This window comes from Nomascus leucogenys, chromosome 19 (assembly GCF_006542625.1).
Source record: "Nomascus leucogenys isolate Asia chromosome 19, Asia_NLE_v1, whole genome shotgun sequence".
Taxonomy (NCBI): domain Eukaryota; kingdom Metazoa; phylum Chordata; class Mammalia; order Primates; family Hylobatidae; genus Nomascus; species Nomascus leucogenys.
This window is the reverse complement of record NC_044399.1, coordinates 54,735,587-54,755,391: the sequence shown is the minus strand read 5'-3', so window position 1 is coordinate 54,755,391 and position 19,805 is coordinate 54,735,587. Positions and strand designations below refer to the sequence as shown.

At 44.1% G+C, this 19,805-nt stretch overlaps 1 protein-coding gene across 4 annotated transcripts in view; it reads left to right on the top strand.

Moving 5' to 3' along the window:
* The first annotated feature begins 7,615 nt into the window (after window positions 1–7,615).
* Window positions 7,616–19,805, top strand: part of SPAST (spastin) — a 90,569-nt gene continuing 78,379 nt past the window's right edge. For all 4 annotated transcript variants that reach the window (XM_030800079.1, XM_030800078.1, XM_003262711.3 and 1 more), the window contains exon 1: window positions 7,616–8,307. In XM_030800079.1, coding sequence (XP_030655939.1) covers window positions 7,893–8,307 — 415 coding nt within the window. In that variant the 5' untranslated portion in view covers window positions 7,616–7,892. The remainder of the gene's footprint in view (window positions 8,308–19,805) is intronic.

The window sequence follows — 19,805 nt, the reverse complement described above, 5'->3', positions numbered from 1 at the left end:
AATACCAAGGCACTATTTTTTTTTTCTTTCTTTACTTTTCTTCTTTTTTTTTTAGACACAGGGTCTCATTATGTTACCCGGGCTGGATTTCAATTCCTGATCTCAAGTGATCCTCCTGAGTAGCTGGGACTTCAGGTGTGCACCTATGTGTCTGAAAGCTCTGTTTTTTTTTTTTTTTTTTGACACAAATTTAGGAAGATGTTAATTCACAACAGTCTTGACACTGAGACATAATTCCAAGCAGCAGAAGATGTGAGTTTAGAGCACTAAAAAATGAGATTCCAGTAGAGTCAGAAATCTGAAATGGCATTACAGATGTAAGAGACAAAAACAAAATGTATTGAGCTCTGTCATGTTGCAGGCATCATGATGGAGGTTTTAGATATACTCTTTCATTTCATAATTTTTACAGAGGAATTAACTAGAATAGCAACCCCAGTCCTTCTAACTCTAAATCCCATATTTTTACCATACAAAAAAAGAGCAAGAGTGCAGAAAAGCACAGTCAATATTAAGTACAACCAGATAGCAGAGACTCAGTAAATGGGAGGCCGGAGGCCTGAAACCCAACATGATGCCCATGAATGAAAGCCCATCGCTTGTGCTTCAGGGGCTAACGATATACTTATTTCTTAATTAAAATAGAAACAGACTATGTAGGCCAGGCGTGGTGGCTCACGCTTGTAATCCCAGCACTTTGGGAGGCCAAGGCGGGAGGATCACGAGGTCAGGAGATCGAGACCATGGTGAAACCCCGTCTCTACTAAAAATACAAAAAATTAGCCGGGCATGGTGGCAGGCGCCTGTAGTCCCAGCTACTCGGAGAGGCTGAGGCAGGAGAATGGTGTGAACCCGGGAGGCGGAGCTTGCAGTGAGCCGAGATTGCGTCACTGCACTCCAGCCTGGGCGACAGAGCGAGACTCCGTCTCAAAAAAAAAAAAAAAAAAAGAAACAGACTATGTAATATTCTTGCGATCCTAGATTTTTACCTTAAATTACTGAGGCAGTATGTGTAATTAACTAATATGTGATGTTGGGCAAATAACAGACTCTTAGAGCCCCAAATTCTTTATTTTAAAAAACTGAGGCCAGACGAGGTGGCTCACACATGTAATCCCAGCACTGTGGGAGGCCAAAGGAGGCAGATCGCTTGAGCTTGAGCTTAGGAGTTTGAGATCAGCCCGCGCAACACGGTAAGACCTCATCTCTAAACAAAATACAAAAATTAGCCAAACATGGTGGTGTGCACCTGTGTTGCCAGCTACTCAGGAGGCTGAGGTGGAAGGATCACTTGAGCCCGAGAGGTTGAGGGTGCCGTGAGCCGTGATCTTGCCATTGCACTCTACACTCTAGTCTGGGTGACAGAGCGAGACTCTGCCTTGGGGGAAAAAAAAGAGACAATAATGCTTAACTGAAGTAGCAATATTTTAACAAGGCACTAAAAGTTCATCTACTTAGTTCAGAATATGGGTTCAATAAATGTTAGCAAGTAGTAGTAGTCATCATAATCACTGTCACTGCTGTTCTCTCCTTAAACTTAAGCATGTTTTTTTGTTTTTTTGAGACAGTCTCACTCTGTCACCCAAGCTGGAGTGCAGTGGCGTGATCTTGGCTCACTCCAACATCTGCCTCCCAGGTTCAAGTGATTCTCTTGCCTCAGCCTCCCAAGTATTTGGGACCACAGACACGTGCCACAACCACACCCAGATAATTTTTTGTATTTTTGGTAGAGGTGGGGTTTCACCATGTTGGCCAGGCTGGTCTTGAGCTCCTGACCTCAAGTGATCCACCTGTCTCGGCCTCCCAAAGTGCTGGGATTACAGGCATGAGCCACAGCATCCAGCCTTAGGCATATTAATTTTTTATAATTCAGCAAAATGGTTGGGAAATGCTGTCTTAAATGAGATGCTTAAGCTGCCATCTGAACATGAGGTAGAAGGAAATTCTACACATAATCGCTGTGCTAAATTACTTGCAAAGATGGCCACAACAATTCCTCCTATCCTCATATATATGCCCCTTTGCAATGTGACTTTGCTACTTCTCTATCAAGATGTGGAGTTTATTTTCCCATATATTGCACTAGAGTTGGCCTTGTGACTTGCTTTGACAATGGAATGTAGTACAAATGACACTGTGCAACTTTGGATTTTAGGTTTCGAGAGACCTTACACCTTCCACTCACACTCTCTTGGAAACCAGATGCAATGTAAAGAAGTCAGGGCTATCCTGCTAGAGACATATGTCCCAGCTAATAGCCACAATCAACCTCTGAACATATGAATGAGGCTAGCTAGGCCATACAGCCATTCAGTCAAGCCATCGGATGACTACAACCACAGGAATGATCCACAGGCAAGACCATCAGAAGAACCATACAGCTGAACTTACCCCAAATTGCTGAGTCACAAAGTTGTGTGTAAATAAATGTCTACTATCTTAAGCCAGTGAGTTTTGGAGTGGTATATTATATAGCATCAGAAATCTAACACAATCATTATGTTTGAATTGTTTTTCAAATTACGCATATTTATTAAATGAGTACCATAAGCAAGGTGTCAAGCTAGATGCAAAAAGTGAAGCAAAATGTATAAAGTGTGACCACTGCCTTCAGTAAGTTTACAATCTATATCAAGAGGTTATGAAGTGTTTAAATAAGCATCATGCAGGGCAATATAGTATAAGAGCCATAGAGTAACACAACCATATTTTCATAACAACTGAAAAACAAGATCATTTCTGCTGGAGGTGATAATGGAATAATTTATCAAGAATATAACAGAGCTGGACGTGGTGGCTCACACCTGTAATCCCAGCACTTTGGGAGGCCAAGGCAGGTGGATCACGAGGTCAGGAGTTCGAGACCATCCTGACTAACACGGTGAACCCGTCTCTACTGAAAATACAAGAAACTAGCTGGGCGTGGTGGCACGCACCTGTAGTCACAGCTACTCAGGAGGCTGAGGCAGGAGAACCGCTTGAACACGGGAGGCGGAGTTTGCAGTGAGCTGAGAGCGCACCATGGCACTCCAGCCTGGGTGACAGAGTGAGACTCAGTCTCGAAGAAAAAAAAAAAAACATTAGAGGTAAATCTTGAAGGACTTTGACAGTGGAAGTAGGAGAAGAGGCCATTCTAAGTGAATGAAAAATGACAGGAGAGTAATTGTAGTCCTGGAAGAGAGCAAAGTAGGTACAGACCAATAGTCTATATTAGCTAGATTATAGTCAAAGTATAGAGGAAATGTCGGAGAACCATTCTTTATTCAAAAACTATCTTCCTCATGGACAAGCATAGTGGCTCATGCCTGTAATCCCAGCATTTTGGGAGGTCAAGGTGAGTGGATCACTTGAGCTCAGGAATTCAAGACCATCTGGGGCAACATAGTGAGACCTCATCTCAGCTAAAAAACAAAAAATTTGGACAGGTGCAGTGGCTCACGCCTGTAATCCCAGAACTTTGGTAGGCCGAGGCGGGAGGATCACAAGGTCAGGAGATCAAGACCCTCCTGGACAACATGGAGAAACCCCATCTCTATTAAAAATACAAAATTAGCTGGGCATGGTGACACATGCCTGTAATCCCAGTTACTCGGGAGGCTGAGGCAGGAGAATCGCTTGAACCAGGGAGTCAGAGGTTGCAGTGAGCCGAGATCGCGCCACTGCACTCCAGTCTGGCGACAGAGTGAGACTCCATCTTAAAAAATAAATAAATTTAAAAAAATTAACCCAGCACGGTGGTGCATGCCTGCAGTCCTAGTTACTCAGGAGGCTGAGGCAAGAGGGTGGTTTGAGCCAGGGAGGTCAAGGCTGCAGTGAGCTATGATGGCGCCACTGTACTCCAGCTTGGGTGACAGAGTGAGACCTTGTCTCAAAAACAAAAACAAAAACAAAAAACCAACAAACTTCCTTGTTAGTAACATGGTGAGTAAAAAATAAAATAAAAATAGAAATAAACTGAACATGGTGGCTCATGCCTGTAATCCTAGCACTTTGGAAGGCTGAAGTGGGAGGACTGCTTGAGGGCTGGAGTTCAAAACCGGCTTGGGCAACATGGTGACAGAGACCTTGTCTCTACAAAAGAACTTTTAAAATAAAAAATAAATAATTTAAAAAGTATTTTAAATAAACAAAAAATAAAAAATAATCAAGTATCAACTTGATTCCAGGCACTGCTTACTACTCTAGTGTTACGTTGTAGATGTGGAAGCTGAGTAACTCATCCAAGATCACCGAAAGTGATGGAACACAGATTTAAATGCAACCAGTCTGACTCTAGGACCATTTAACCATTCTACTATTGGGCCCTATCTTGGCTAAGTTAGAAAGTAAGTTACTTTCTTTAGTTATAAAGACCAGAGGGGTAACAGGGAAGACAGTTACTTAAGAAAAAAAACTGGCACCAAACTAAATATCCATCAATAGTTGAACAGTAAAATAGGTTGTGGTAAATTCATATAATGGAATACTGTATAGCAGTGAAAATGTACCACAGTTATAGAAATCAACAGGGAAGAATTTCAACACTTAATTATTGAGTAGGTAGCCAGGCATAGCGGCTCATGCCTGTAATCCCAGCACTTTGGGAGACCAAGACAAGAGGATTACTTGAACCCAGGGGTTCGAGACCAACCTGGGCAACAGTGAGACTCCATCTCTATTTTCTTAAAATAAAATAAATGAAATTTTAAAAATTTTGAGGAGGGAAAGCAAACAAGGGATACTTGAAATATGATTACGTTTCCATAAAGTCAAAGTGAGGCAAAATCATACAACGCATTGTTTAGAAATACATAAATACACTGCAAACTAAAATGAGACACTAGAATGATTAATATAAAATTCAGGATAGTGGCTTCCTCTAGAGGAAGAGACAAGACATTGAGATTAGGGAGGAGCTCACAGAGTGCTTCGAGGAGTTGGTTACATTCATTTTTCTTAAATGGAATGCTGCTTACTATTTTTCTTTAAATTGTGCATTTAAATAATACACTTCTTGTTTATATGATATATGTATAAATGTAATTTTTTTTTTTTTTGAGATGGAGTTTCGCTCTTGTTGCCTTGGCTGTTCGCTCTTGGCTGGAGTGCAATGGCACTATCTTGGCTCACCGCAACCTCCACTTCCTGGGTTCAAGCGATTCTCCTGCCTCAGCCTCCCAAGTAGCTAGGATTACAGGCATGCGCCACCACACCTGGCTAATTTTGTATTTTTAATAGAGACAGGGTTTCTCCATGTTGGTCAGGCTGGTCTTGAACTCCTGACCTCAGGTGATCCGCCTGCCTCAGCCTCCTGAAGTGTTGGGATTACAGGTGTGAGCCACCGCGCCAGGCCCTGAATCAGATTTAAAAGAAGGCATTTCATTTAAAAAAATTTTTTGTTGTTGTTTGCTTTTGAGACAGAGTCTTGCTCTGTCGCCCAGGCTGCAGTGCGTTGGCATGATCTCGGCTCACTGCAGCCTCAGCCTCCCAGGTTCAAGTGATTCTCCTGCCTAAGCCTCCCAGTAGTTGGGATTACAGGAATGCACCACCACCACAGGAATGCACCTATCTAACTTTTGTATTTTTAGTATAGACGGAGTTTTGCCATGTTGGCCAGGCTAGTCTCGAACTCCTGACCTCCGGTGATCTGCTCGCCTCGGCTCCCAAAGTTCTGGGATTACAGGCGTGAGCCACCGCACCCAGCCGAAAGAGGGCATTTCAGAATGAGGATCTAGCATAAGCACAGAGAAGGGGGAGCAATAAGAGGGAAACAGGGAGTAGGTCATTTTTGCAATAGCCTGTGACATTTGTAGGGCACTATTGGCGGGGAATAATTAAGTAAAATTGGCTGGTGCTGTGGCTCATGCCTGTAATCCCAGCACTTTGGGAGGCCGAGGTGGGCAGACTGCTTTAGCCCAGGAATTCAAGACCAACCTGGGAAACACAGCAAGACCCTGTCTCAACAAAAAAGTAAAAAAATTAGCTGGGGGCGCGATGGGGTGGCTCATGCCTGTAATCCCAGCACTTTGGAAGGCTGAGGCAGGCGGATTGCTTGAGCCCAGGCGTTGGAGACCAGCCTGGGCAACATGGTGAAGCCCTGGCTCTATAAAAATTAGTTGGGCCCAGTGGCGTGTGCCTGTGATCCCAGCTACTCGGGAGGCTGAGGTAGAAGGATCACCTGAGCCAGGGAGGTGGAGGTTGCAGTGAGTCATGTTGTTTGCGCCACTGCACTCCAGCCTGGGCAATAGGGTGAAACGAAACCCTGTCCAAAAAATAAAAAAATAAAGCTGTTGCAGAATGTGGAGATTCTTGGAAGCTGGAAGCTCTCATGGGGCATTTGTAAACCTCACATTGTAAATAACGGAGTCTTTGTATCAGTTAGGCTTCCTTAGTTTTAGGAAACAAGAAATAATTATGGCTAACTCAAGTAAAAAGAGAAAGAGAAGAGAAAAAAGATGTGGAGATAGAGAAAGAGAAGAGAAAAAAGATGTGGAGATAGAGAGAGAGGGAGAGAGAGGAAAAGACGAAAGGAAGGAAGGGGGAAAGGAGAGAGGAAGAGAGAAATAGAGAAACAGACTGATTAGTGTATTGGATAGGTTACATAACCAAGTGACCAGTCAGGAACCCAGCAGCTCTGGGGGAGCTCAATGTGATGCATTGATAAACCCGCTCTTAAGAGCACTCGATTCCAGTTACTTTCTATTCGGTAGGTCTCCAGCCAAGATTCCAGGTCCCAGGAGAGTCTGACTGACCTAGTGTTTGCTTCCACCTTTGCGGCCTGGGTTCTTTGCTTGCAGCTCATTAGAATACAGGGAGCAGAGACAAGCAGGTAGTTTCCCAAAGGAAGGGATGCTGAGTAGATTAAAAAAAAAAAAAGTGTAGATTCTTCAGTAAACTATGGGATGGTTACTATGCAAAACCTAAGATTTCCCTTATTCAAATAAATTATCTTTCATATTAGACATCTAAATATGCACTAATTTAGTTAAACCCCTGGGTTCGTTGATCTCATCACACTGAGCTAACATTTTTGTTGCTGTTGTTTGCAGTGACCTGAAGTTTCTATCTTCACAATTGCTTTCCTCTCAAATAATTCCCAGATTTTAAATTTTTATTTTATTTTTTCTGGACACGGAGTCTCGCTCTGTCGCCCAGGCTGGAGTGCAGTGGCGCGATCTCAGCTCACTTGCAGCCTCTGCCTCCCGAGTTCAAGCAATTCTCAGGCCTCAGCCTTCCAACTAGCTGGGACTACAGGCGCGCGCCCCCACGCCTGGCTAATTTAATTCCCAGATTGATATCCATTGCTTCTGAGATGGGCCAATTATCCTTCGGAGAAGACTTAGGTCGCCTGGCAGAAAAAGATGAAAGAAATCTAAGAAAACGATGACACTGAGACAGGAGCCTAGCGAACCAGCAGACCGACCCCAAGCCGCAATTCCCCCTTCCGTGGATCGATTATCAAGGCTTCCTGGCAGGAGCTCTCCAGGGCTGCCGACGTGAGCCGAACTGCACATTGGGAACTGTAGTTGAGGGGGGAAGGCTGAGAGGCGGGCGCCGCACACGCGTACAGGAGCCCCGGTCAACAAAGACGCACCGAGCGCGCGCGCGCCGGAGAAAAATACGGGAAGACGTGCGCGTGCGCGGCCGCCGTTGGGAGCCACCAGGCGGCGGAGAGGGCAGCGGCAGGAAGGGAGGGGCCGGAGCCACCGACTGCAGGAGAAGGGGTTGTGCTCCTGGCCGAGGAAGGAGAAAGGGGCGGGGCCGGCGGGCAGCGTGCGGCGGTGCGGAGCTCCTGAGACCGGCGGGCACACGGGGGTCTGTGGCCCCCGCCGTAGCAGTGGCTGCCGCCGTCGCTTGGTTCCCGTCGGTCAGCGGGAGGCGGGTTATGGCGGCGGCGGCAGTGAGAGCTGTGAATGAATTCTCCGGGTGGACGAGGGAAGAAGAAAGGCTCCGGTGGCGCCAGCAACCCGGTGCCTCCCAGGCCTCCGCCCCCTTGCCTGGCCCCCGCCCCTCCCGCCGCCGGGCCGGCCCCTCCGCCCGAGTCGCCGCATAAGCGGAACCTGTACTATTTCTCCTACCCGCTGTTTGTAGGCTTCGCGCTGCTGCGTTTGGTCGCCTTCCACCTGGGGCTCCTCTTCGTGTGGCTCTGCCAGCGCTTCTCCCGCGCCCTCATGGCAGCCAAGAGGAGCTCCGGGGCCGCGCCAGCACCGGCCTCGGCCTCGGCCCCGGCGCCGGTGCCGGGCGGCGAGGCCGAGCGCGTCCGAGTCTTCCACAAACAGGCCTTCGAGTACATCTCCATTGCCCTGCGCATTGATGAGGATGAGAAAGGTAACTAGGGGGCTGGGGGAGGGGGCGGCGGCGCCGGGAAGAAGGCGGTGGGGTCGCCGGGGAAGGGCAACACCTGCGTCCTTTTCCTGCGGGAGGGGATGGTGCACCCCCGGAATTGGTATGCCCCGGGAGACTGCTTTCCCGTAGGTCAGAGCCTCACCTTCTAGTATTCTCAAAGCCTCTCCCCTTTCAGGGCACCCTAGCTGTCGACTTTGTTTCAGACACCGGCCTTCCCCCACACTTCTGCATGACCCAAGTCACTGTGAGACACCCAGACGTGTTGATGGCAGTGACATTTGTCCTAGAGTGACCACACCGATCCTTTCTAGCACTGTGAAGAGTGTGCAGCTTCCTCTGAACCAAGGTTTCCAAAAGGTTTTGATATTGAAGAAGCAGTGCCTTATTACTGGCTTTTAATGAAAGCAGAGTACTGTAGTGTCAGAAAAAAAGAACAAATGGTGACAATTTTGAAAGAAATAGCTGCATATGACTGCAGTTGAATTTGCATCATTTTAATCAAGATAATCATTTTATCAGTACAACGATTCCTGAATACTTTTTCAATGAAGTTATATTTAGCATAAAACTTTTCCCCCGGTTGCTTTGATTTTAATTAAAGCAGTATTCCAAAGTAGCCTTTAATTTCCAAGTTGAAATGTTTGATGAATGAATTGCATAAACTTAAACATACCACTTTACAATAAAACCTAAAACAACTGTGTATGTTTCTGAATGAAAGCAAGGATACTTCATCTTTCGGGTTTCTTTTAAGCTCACTTTTTTTTTTTTTTTTTTGAGACGGAGTCTCGCCCTGTTGCCTGGGCTGGAGTGCAATGGTGCAATCTCGGCTCACTGCAACCTCCGACTCCCTGGTTCAAGCGATTCTCCTGCCTCAGCCTCCCGAGTAGCTGGGATTACAGGCACTCACCACCACGCCCGGCAAATTTTTGTATTTTTAGTAGAGTCGGGATTTCACCATGTTGGCCAGGATGGTCTGCATCTCCTGACCTCGTGATCGGCTCGCCTCGGCCTCCCAAAGTGCTGGTATTACAGGCATGAGCCACCGCGCTTGGCCTTAAGCTAACATTTTTTATTATATGTGCCAGGCATTGTGCTATTAGCTTTGCATGTGTTATCTTTTTTCTTTTTTAAAAAAAATAGCAACCATCCCAGACCATGAAAAGTGTTATTTAATCCTCACAATAACTCTGTGAGATGAAGGTATTATTGGTATCAGCATTTTAGAGAAGAAAATGAGGCTCAAAAGGTAAAGCAGGTCATTCCAAACCTATGCTAATAATGAAATTTTTTTATGGAAAATAAGTGAAATTAGGAGAAGTCTAACTTTTACAGTTTTCCCCTTTTATCCTTACTTCCAGTATGCTGAGATCTTGCTTCTCCCTCTGCTAAAAACACCTACTTTTCTACCACACCTCAATTAGATACTTACTTGCATTGTCCATTAGTGAAAACAGGAGCAATCTGCACTTCATTCATAGTGTCTCTCTCTACTACCAACTCCAAAAACTGTTCTAGAATTTCAATCTTGTTGAAACCTATTTCCTTTGTGGGGCCTGGGAGTGGGAAGTAGGATATAAGGAAAGAGGCAGGTATTCGTTGTTTTGGACAGTAAGGAAAGAGTGATGGTTAAGAGAGGTCAAGGAGGGAGTTAACATTTAAGAATACTATGTGTTTGTAGAAGGAAATTTTTTGTTAACTGCTCCATTCTTTTTTTTTTTTTTTTTTTGAGACGGAGTCTGCCTCTGACACCCAGACTGGAGTGCAGTGGCGTGATATCAGCTTACTGCAACGTCTGCCTCCCAGACGTAGGCGATTCTCCTGCCTCAGTCTCCCGAGTAGCTGGAACCACAGGTGCGCCCTACCACGGCTGGCTAATTTTTTGCATTTTTAGTAGAGACGGTGTTTCACCATGTTGGCCAGACTGGTCACGAACTCCTGACCTCAGGTGATCTGCCTGCCTCAACCTTCCAAGTGCTTGAATTACAGGTGTCAGCCACTGCGCCCGCCCAGCAAGCTCCATTCTTTATCACCTCTTAAGGACATCCAGGATCCCTTTGGGAGAATGAAAACGGTTGCAAAGTTTTAGAATAGAGGAGCAGGTTTAAGAGTAGATCATTTTTTGGGCCGGTCACAGTGGCTCACGCCTGTAATCCCAACACTTTGGGAGGCCGAGGCGGGTGGATCGTGAGATCAAGAGTTTGAGACCATCCTGGCCAACAAGGTGAAATCCTGTCTGTACTAAGAATACAAAAATTAGCCGGGCATGGTGACACATGCCTGTAGTCCCAGCTACTCGGGAGGCTGAGGCAGGAGAATTGCTTGAACCTGGAAGGTGGAGGTTGCAGTGAGCCGAGATCATGCCATTACACTTCAGCCTGGGCGGCAGAGCAAGACTCTGTCTTGAAAAAGAAAAGTAGATCATTTTTTGCTGGGCACGGTGGCTCATGCCTGTAATTCCAGCACTTTGGGAGGCCGAGGTGGGTGGATCGCTTGAGCCAGGAGTTTGAGACCAGCCTGGGCAACATAGTGAAACCCTGTCTCTGTGAAAAATACAAAAATTAGCTAGGCACAGTGGCACATGTCTGTAGTCCCAGCTACTTGGGGGGCCGAGGTAGGAGGATCACTTGAGCTCAGGTTGTTCAGGCTGCAATGAGCCAAGATCATGCAGCTGCACTCCAAACTGGGTGACAGGAGTGAGACTCTGTCTCAAAAAACAAAAAAAACAAAAAAAACTGTTTTAATTGTTTTATTTAGGAAGAGAAAGTCAGAACATGCAAGGAAATTTTATTTATCTATTTATTTTTGAGACGGCGTCTCGCTCAGTTGCCCAGGCTGGAGTGCAGTGGTATGATCTTGGCTCACTGCAACCTCTGCCTCCCGGATTCAAGCGATTCTCCTACCTCAGCCTCCCGAGCTGGGATTACAGGTGTACACCACCACGCCGAGCTAATTTTTGTATTTTTAGTAGAGATGGGGTTCCACCATGTTGGCCAGGCTGGTTTCGAACTGCTGACCTCAAGTGAACCGCCCTCCTTGGCCTCCCAAAGTGCTGGGATTACAGGTGTGAGCTGCTGTGCCCGACCACAAGGAAATTTTAGTTAACACTTGGGTTGATGGGAGTTGGGAGGTAGGATAAAAGGAGAAATTAAGGAAAACCTAGGCATGAAAAATAAAAGACCCTGAGCTCTTAGATTTGAAGAAATAGCAGTTCCATGTGAGGAATAAGCGGAAGAAATAGAATTCAGACCTCAGGTCTCAGGCTGGTGACTTAATTCTTTGAGTATCACATATATGAATATATCTATTATACTTAAATCCTCCTAAACATTTTTATTTTTCAGTTGGATATATTAAATATATAAAAATAATTATTTAATTTATTTTAGAGACAGTGTTTCACTCTCTTACCCAAGCTGGAGTGGAATGTGATTATAGCTCACTGCAGCCTCAAGGCTCTTTCCTAGGCTCAAGTGATCCTCTTTTTTTTTTTTTTTTTTTTTTTTTTTGCTAGAGATAGGGTCTTGTTATATTGGCCAGGCTGGAGAAATTTCAACAATATTCTCAGTGATCTGTGTAATGCATATTTCATACTCTTTCTACTGATAATGTTTCTGTTCACAACTCTTTCTTCATATTTTGATTTTTTTTTTTTTTTGAGACAGAGTCTTGCTTTGTCACCCAGGCTAGAGTGCAGTGGCATGATCTCGGCTCACTGCTAGCTCCGCCTCCTGGGTTCACGCCATTCTCCTGCCTCAGCTTCCTGAGTAGCTGGGACTACAGGCGCCCGCCACCAGGCCCAGCTAATTTTTTGTATTTTTAGTGGACACAGGGTTTCACCGTGTTAGCCAGGATGGTCTCGATCTCCTGACCTCGTGATCCGCGCGCCTCGGCCTCCCAAAGTGCTGGGATTACAGGTGTGAGCCACTGCGCCTGGCACATATTTTGATTTCTAATGTGGACATCAGAATGGGCTGTTGACAGCTTTTTTTTTTTTTGAGACAGAGTTTTGCTTCTTCACCCAGGCTGGAGTGCAGTGGCGGCGCAATCTCAGCTCACTACAACCTCCACCTCCCAGGTTCAAGCGATTCTCCTGCCTCAGCCTCCCCAGTAACTGGGATTACAGGCATGTGCCACCCCACACCCGGCCAATTTTTGTATTTTTAGTAGAGACGGCATTTCACCATGTTGGCCAGGCTGTTCTTGAACTCCTGGCCTCAAGTGATCCGCTCGCCTTGGCCTCACAAACTGCTAGGATTACAGGTGTGAGCCACCGTGCCCAGCCTGACAGGTCTTTAGTTTGATTTTAGTTCAACAACTGATGCCATAATATGCCAAATTAAATTAGTTCAGACTGAAACAGATTACTTACAGATTCATTTTCCTTGAAAAATGAAGTAAAACTTAAGCTGGATGTGGTGGCGGGTGTGTGTAAGCCCAACTACTCAGGAGGGTGTGGCAGGAGAATCGCTTGAACCCAGGAGGTGGAGGTTGCAGTGAGCTGAGATCTCACCATTGCACTCCTGCCTGGGTGAGAAGAGTGAGACTCCATCAAAAAAAAAAAAAAAAAAAGGCTGGGCGTGGTGACTCAAGCCGGGTGCAGTGGCCCATGCCTGTAATCCCAGCACTTTGGGAGGCCGAGGCAGGCGGATCACTTTTGGTCAGAAGTTTGTGACCAGCCTGGCCAACATATTAGTGAAACCCCGTCTCTACTAAAAATACAAAAATTAGCTGGGCATAGTGGTGCACGCCTGTAGTCCCAGGTACTTGGGATGCTGAGGAAGGACAATTGCTTGAACCCCAGAGGGGGAGATTGCAGTGGGCCAAGATCACGTCACTTCTCTCCAGCCTGGGCGACAGAGCAAGACTCCATCTCTCAAAAAAAAAAGAAAACAGTTTATATTGTTATGGTTCTTTTCTATGTTAAATTTTTTCCTTAGGAGATTGAATATTTTTGTACTTTAGCCTTAATCTAGTGGTTGAAAGAGAGTGCACTTTTGAAGTCTGCCTCTTGGCCGTCCTTGACAACACAAACCTTAGTTCCAAGAGAATTTAATTCTTCCTTTTTCTCACTGCTTCAAAATCTATATGATCAAATAGAAACGAGTTGAATAGGCAGTCTCTTCAAAGGTTTCCTAACTCTGTGGTTAACTACTAAGGAGCTGGTAATATCATGCACTGCCATTCCCTTGGCAACATGACTTATCTTTTTTTTTTTTTTCTTTTTTGAGACGGAGTCTCGCTCTGTCGCCCAGGCTGGAGTGCAGTGGCGAGATCTCAGCTCACTGCAAGCTCCACCTCCTGGGTTCACGCCATTCTCCTGCCTCAGCCTCCTGAGTAGCTGGGACTATAGGCGCCCGCCATCACGCCCGGCTAATTTTTTTTGTATTTTTTAGTAGGGACGGGGTTTCACCGTGTTAGCCAGGACGGTCTCGATCTCCTGACCTTGTGATCTGCCCACCTCGGCCTCCCAAAGTGTTGGGATTACAGGTGTGAGCCACCGCGCCTGGCTGATTTATCTTCTAATTTAACTGAAAACCAATTTATTTGATTCAGTGAAATGGTGTCAAATGTAGTAGTGTTAATTAATTGAAACATTTCGTACCTTGAAATGTTAAATGCCAAATTAAATCTTTTTAATGAAATCTTTTTTTTTTTTTTTTTTTTTTTTTTTTTTTTTTTTTTGAGATGGAGTCTTGCTCTGTCGCCCAGGCTGGAGTGCAGTGGTGCGATCTTGGCTCACTGCAAGCTCCACCTCCCGGGTTTACGCCATTCTCCTGCCTCAGCCTCCTGTGTAGCTGGGACTACAGGCGCCTGCCACCAGGCCTGGCTAATTTTTGTTGTATTTTTAGTAGAGACGGGGTTTCACCGTGTTAGTCAGGATGGTCTCGATCTCCTGACCTTGTGATCTGCCCGCCTCGGCCTCCCAAAGTGCTGGGATTACAGGTGTGAGCCACCGCGCCCCGCCATGAAATCTTGTATAAGTGTGGTTTATATGGTGACTATGTTTATTCTGAATTTTATTCTTATGGCATACTCAAAAAAAAATTTTTTTTTTTTTTTTTGAGACGGGGTCTTGCTCTGTCGCCCACGCTGGAGTGCAGTGCTGCAATCTCGGCTCACTGTAACCAACACCTCCCGGGTTCAAGTGATTCTCCTGCCTCAGTCTCCTGAGTAGCTGGTACTACAGGCGCGCACCACTACGCCTGGCTAATATTTTTGTATTTTTAGGAGAGACAGGGTTTCACCATGTTGGTCAGGCTGATCTCAAACTCCTGACCTGAAGTGATCCGCCTGCCTCAGCGTCCCAAAGTGCTGGGATTACAGGTATGACCCACTGCACCCAACCCATACTCAAATTTGACACTGAATTTTCATAAAGGCCTTAATTTATCTGAAACCAAACTATTTCAAAAGAGAGAAATAGCACAGCAAATTCTATTGACTTAATAAAAGGATATGTGAGGTCTATTTATTAAAGCAAATATTTATTGGAAGCCAGTTAATTTGTACAGCTCTGCATTTTAGATGATATTTGAGAAATATTTACTTCCTCTCCAGTGAGTTGTGTTAAAACATTTGTTATGTGATTAACAAATATGTGTACATATGTATATATGTACATACACATTTTGAGACAGGGCCTCACTCTGTTGTTCAGGCTGGAGTGCAATGACACGATCTTAGCTCACTGCAGCTTCAGCCTCCCAGGCTCAGTCGATCCACCCACCTCAGCCTCCCTAGTAGCTGGGTCTACAGACATACCACCATGCTTGGCTAATTTTTTAATTTTTTGTAGAGATGGTGATCTTGCCATGTTGACTAAGTTGGTAAATATTTTCTTTAATTGTTGAACTTCCTTGGAAGACTGAAAACCTGTGATAGCTATTTTATATAAGGAGAAGCTGAAATTTAAAGAGTAGACTCATAGCAGAACCAAAAATAGAATTTAAGTGAATAGACTCAAAATATTGTACTTTATACTACAGGTTTTTATGTTGTAATGCTGGTAATGAGCTCCTTGGAATACTTGGAGGAAAAGAGAAGGTTGTAATAATGGTTCTTTGGATTAACTAGAACATAACATGTTCTGCATGGCTCCTGTGGGTAGACAAGCCTGAAATCTCCTGGGTAACACAATGGTGGAGGTTGTCTAGGTGTGGTTTGATTTCTCAAGTATGTAGGACTAAACAGAAAAGGCCTAGTATGTTACATGAATGAGAGATCAAGTTTCTCAGGATATTGTAGGGCTAAAGGATCAGGCATCGAAGACAGAAATTGTCTAAATAAAATCTTTTTCTATGTATTCATAGTTTTAAAGGGCTAAAGGGTCAGGCATTGAAGACAGAAATTGTCTAAGTAAACTATTTTTCTATTCATAGTTTTAAGCTGTGTATGTGTGCATGTGTGTGTTTAAAATAACTTCGTCAATGAAAAGAGTCAAACTCTGTAAAATATTTGAAGAGATTTATTCTGAGCCAAATATGAGTGACCAGTGGCCCATGACACAGCCCCAGTAGATACTAAGAACATCTGTCCAAGGTGGTCAGGCTATAGCTTGATTTTATACACTTTAGGGAGACATAAGACGTCAGTTAAACGTGTAAGATGTACATTGATTCCATCTGGAAAGGCAGGAAAACTAGAAGTTGGGGAGGCTTCCAGGTCATAGGCAGATTCAAAGATTTTCTGATTGGCAATTGGTCAAAAGAGCTTATCTAAAGTCCTGGAATCCATAGAAGGGAGTGTCTGGGTTAGAATAATAAGTTGTAGATACCAAGGTTTTTATTATACAGATGAAGCCTCCAGGTAGCAGGCTTCAGAGAGAATACATTGTAAATGTTTCTTATGAGACTTTAAAAGGTGACAGACTCTTAGTTAATTTTCTCCTGGTTCTGGTGAAAGACTTGGAAAGGGAAAGGATTCTCTACAGAATGTAAATTTTCCCCATAAGAGACAGCTTTGCAGGGCCATTTTAGAATATGTCAAAGAAATATAATTTAGGGTAAAATACTTCAATTTCTTTTTTTTTTTTTGAGACAGAATCTCGCTCTGTTGCCCAGGCTGGAGTGTAGTGGTGTGATCTCGGCTCACTGCAAGCTCTGCCTCCTGGGTTCACACTATTCTCCTGCCTCAGCCTCCCAAGTAGCTGGGACTGCAGGCACCCACCACCACGCCCAGCTATTTTTTTGTATTTTTAGTAGAGACAGGGTTTCACCATGTTGGCCAGGATGGTCTCCATCTCTTGACCTCGTGATGCACCTGCTTCGGCCTCCCAGAGTGCTGGGATTACAGGCATGAGCCACCGTGCCCGGCCTCAAAATACTTCAATTTCTTTCATGGCCTGCTATCTGACATGTGATGCTGTAGTAGAGTCAGGCTGGGAATTTGGCATCTTATTGCTACAAAACATCTTAATATCTCTGTTTTAATGTTAATGCTGATCAGTTGTCCCTGAATTCCAAAGGGAAGAGGGTATAATGAGTCATGTCCAACCCCCACTTCTCATCATGGCCTGAACTAGTTTTTTTGGTTAACTTTGGAATGCCCTTGGCAAGGGGAGGGTCCATGAGTCAGTTGGGGATCTTAGAGTTTTGTTTTTTCTTACCGGTTTATAAAAAGTTAATGAAAATTATCATATTTCATAATTCTGTATAATTCAATATTGTATTTTATTTAAAACTCATGTATAAAATAGCTGTCCATATCTGTTTTCAGAAGATGAGGATGGAGGGTAGAAATCAGAAGTGTCAGATTTGGTAATTTTCTTATACTGCTGAAAACCTCTATATCTACCACTTTGAAAAGATTAATTTCAGACTTACTTTCTTTGGGCCTAATGATTCTACTTTAAAGTTTCCCTGATTAAGGAATAAATCTGATAAATGGACATTCAGATGATACCATACTTTTCCAAAAGATAATATTGCTTTTGATTACATATGCAATAAACATTTCACATTTTTTCTCAAGAATATTTACTGGCATCTGCACCAAAGACACAAAAAAAGCAGCCGCTGTTAAGGACTTTATCCCTTGTTCTTTTTTTAGCTGGTTTGTTGTTGTTGTATGTTTCCTAATGTTGAATACAGTTAAACCTTGTTAAACTGGATTCCCAATATTATTGTTAGTTTTCCTGATGACAATTAAGGATAGTTAGTAAATGGATATTGAATCATTTTATTTTTTTAGTAGTGATGGGGTTTCGCTATGTTGGCCAGGTTGGTCTCAAACTCCTGGCCTCAAGTGATCTACCTGCCTTGGCCTCTCAAAGTGTTAGGATTACAGGCGTGAGCCACTGCACCTGGCTGGATATTGAATTATTGAAGAAGGATGTTTCCTAACCCTTCCTGCCTCTTTTCTGCTGTCTTACTCTCTCTGTTCCACCCAGTAGTAGTTGGGTTTTTGATGTCTGGCAAAGTATAGATTGTCTACTCTTCTATATTAGTTTTCTTCACTCTTTTTTTTTTTTTTTTTTAATTTTTTTAAAGCAAGATAGAGACAGGGTCTTACTGTATTGCCCAGGCTGGTCTTGAACTCCTGAGCTCAAGCGATCCTCCCACCTCACCCTTCAAAGTGCGGGGATTACAGGCATGAGCCACCATGCCTGGCCAGTTTTCTTCAGTCTTGACCTATAATAGTCCTGCAAAGCCAGTGAAGCTGTTAATATGCTGACATAGCCTTTTTTTTTCTCTTGTTTGTGAATTATTAACAATCGCTGATCTTAGGCATCATATACAATAAAACATCTTTGAACACAGTCACATCTCAGTAGCTCATTCTGGTTAATGAGGAAAGAAAAATGTCAAAATCTGTGATTTTCTTAGAGGTTATTAAATGTTTTACAGCTGTATAGATATTCTGTAGACTTGCTGTACTTACTTACATAACTTTTCTGCTCTTCTGCAGAGGGAGAGAATTAACTTCATAAGTGGGCTTTGTCAATGCCCTCCAGTCAACGATCTCCAGGAACAAACCTATCTATGGTTGAGCAAGTGGGGTTTATTACTCACCTTAGCCAGGGAGAACACACATATGTAATAACCATGGTACGTCCTAGTAAAAGGGTGTTAGAAAGATATTACAGGATTTGGGCTCGTTTATTTGGTGATTTTAAGGAGGGTTTAAGGAAGCAGGGTTTTGCTCTGATTTGGATGCTACCAGGAGCTGGGAAGAATTCTATGAATAAATATTATAAAACCTATCTAGAAGAAAAGACTAGAGTGAGGTCTAAAGCTGTAGTGGTTAAAAAGCAAAGGTCACTCATTAGCTGGAAAAAGGGAATGTTTGGTATTTCATGGTTTAGACAATGTTCAGTGTTCATGTTTTGTCTGTGTTTAGACATAATTGTAGAGTGGTCTTGTTCCACTGTGGTCACAGAGTGGCCTTATTTCATGCTGATATTCTGTAAGTGCCAGGTCAAATACCAAGGTTTAGCTGATAGTAGTAGGCCAGCTCCTAGATGTAATAAGCTGCTTTTCTCTTTCTCAGCTGTTTTTTTTTTAAATAGAGTCTGGCTCTGTCACCCAGGCTGGAGTACAGTGGGGCAATCTCGGCTCACTGCAACCTCTGCCTCCCAGATTCAAGCGACTCTCCTGCCTCAGCCTCCCAACTAGCTAGAATTACAGGTGCACATCACCACACCCGGCTAATTTTTGTATTTTTAGTAGAGATGGGATTTCGCCATGTTGAGCAGGCTGGTCTCAAACTCCGGACCTCAATCAATCCACCCGCCTCAGCCTCCCAAAGTGCTGAGATTACAGGCGTGAGCCACTGCACCTGGCCTCTTTCTTAGATTTGAGGGTCAAATTTTACCCTTTTTGAACTGTGGCGCTTCTTATCGAAATTGACATTTAAGTCCTGACCATATAGGATCTTGGGCAAGTTACTTAACTATGTATGCTGAGATGTTTTTTTAAATGCTTAGTGCTTGCACATAATAGGTACTCAGTAAATGAGAACTGTTATTATAACATCAATAGTACTTTTAAGATTAGAGCTATAGGTTATGTTAGAACATTGTTAACTCTTCATACTAGTTTCTATTACACTTTTTAGGATGCAGTAGCAGCATAAACGAGATTTGGGGAAGAACGAGAGGTATTTAAAAAGTGATAAAGCCTGGGCGCGGTGGCTCACACCTGTAATCCCAGCACTTTGGGAGGCCGAGGTGGGCAGGTCACGAGGTCAGGAGATTGAGACCATCCTGGCTAACACGGTGAAACCCCATCTCTACTAAAAATACAAAAACAAAATTAGCTGGGCGTGGTAGTGGGCGCCTGTAATCCCAGCTATTCGGGAGGCTGAGGCAGGAGAATGGCAAGAACCCGGGAGGCAGAGTCTGCAGTGAGCCGAGATCGCACCACTGCACTCCAGCCTGGGCCACAGAGCGAGACTGTCTCAAAAAAAAAAAAAAAGTGATATAAAAATATTTGTGTTGTGATGATAAAAAAATTAAAAAAAAAAAAAAAAAAGAGATA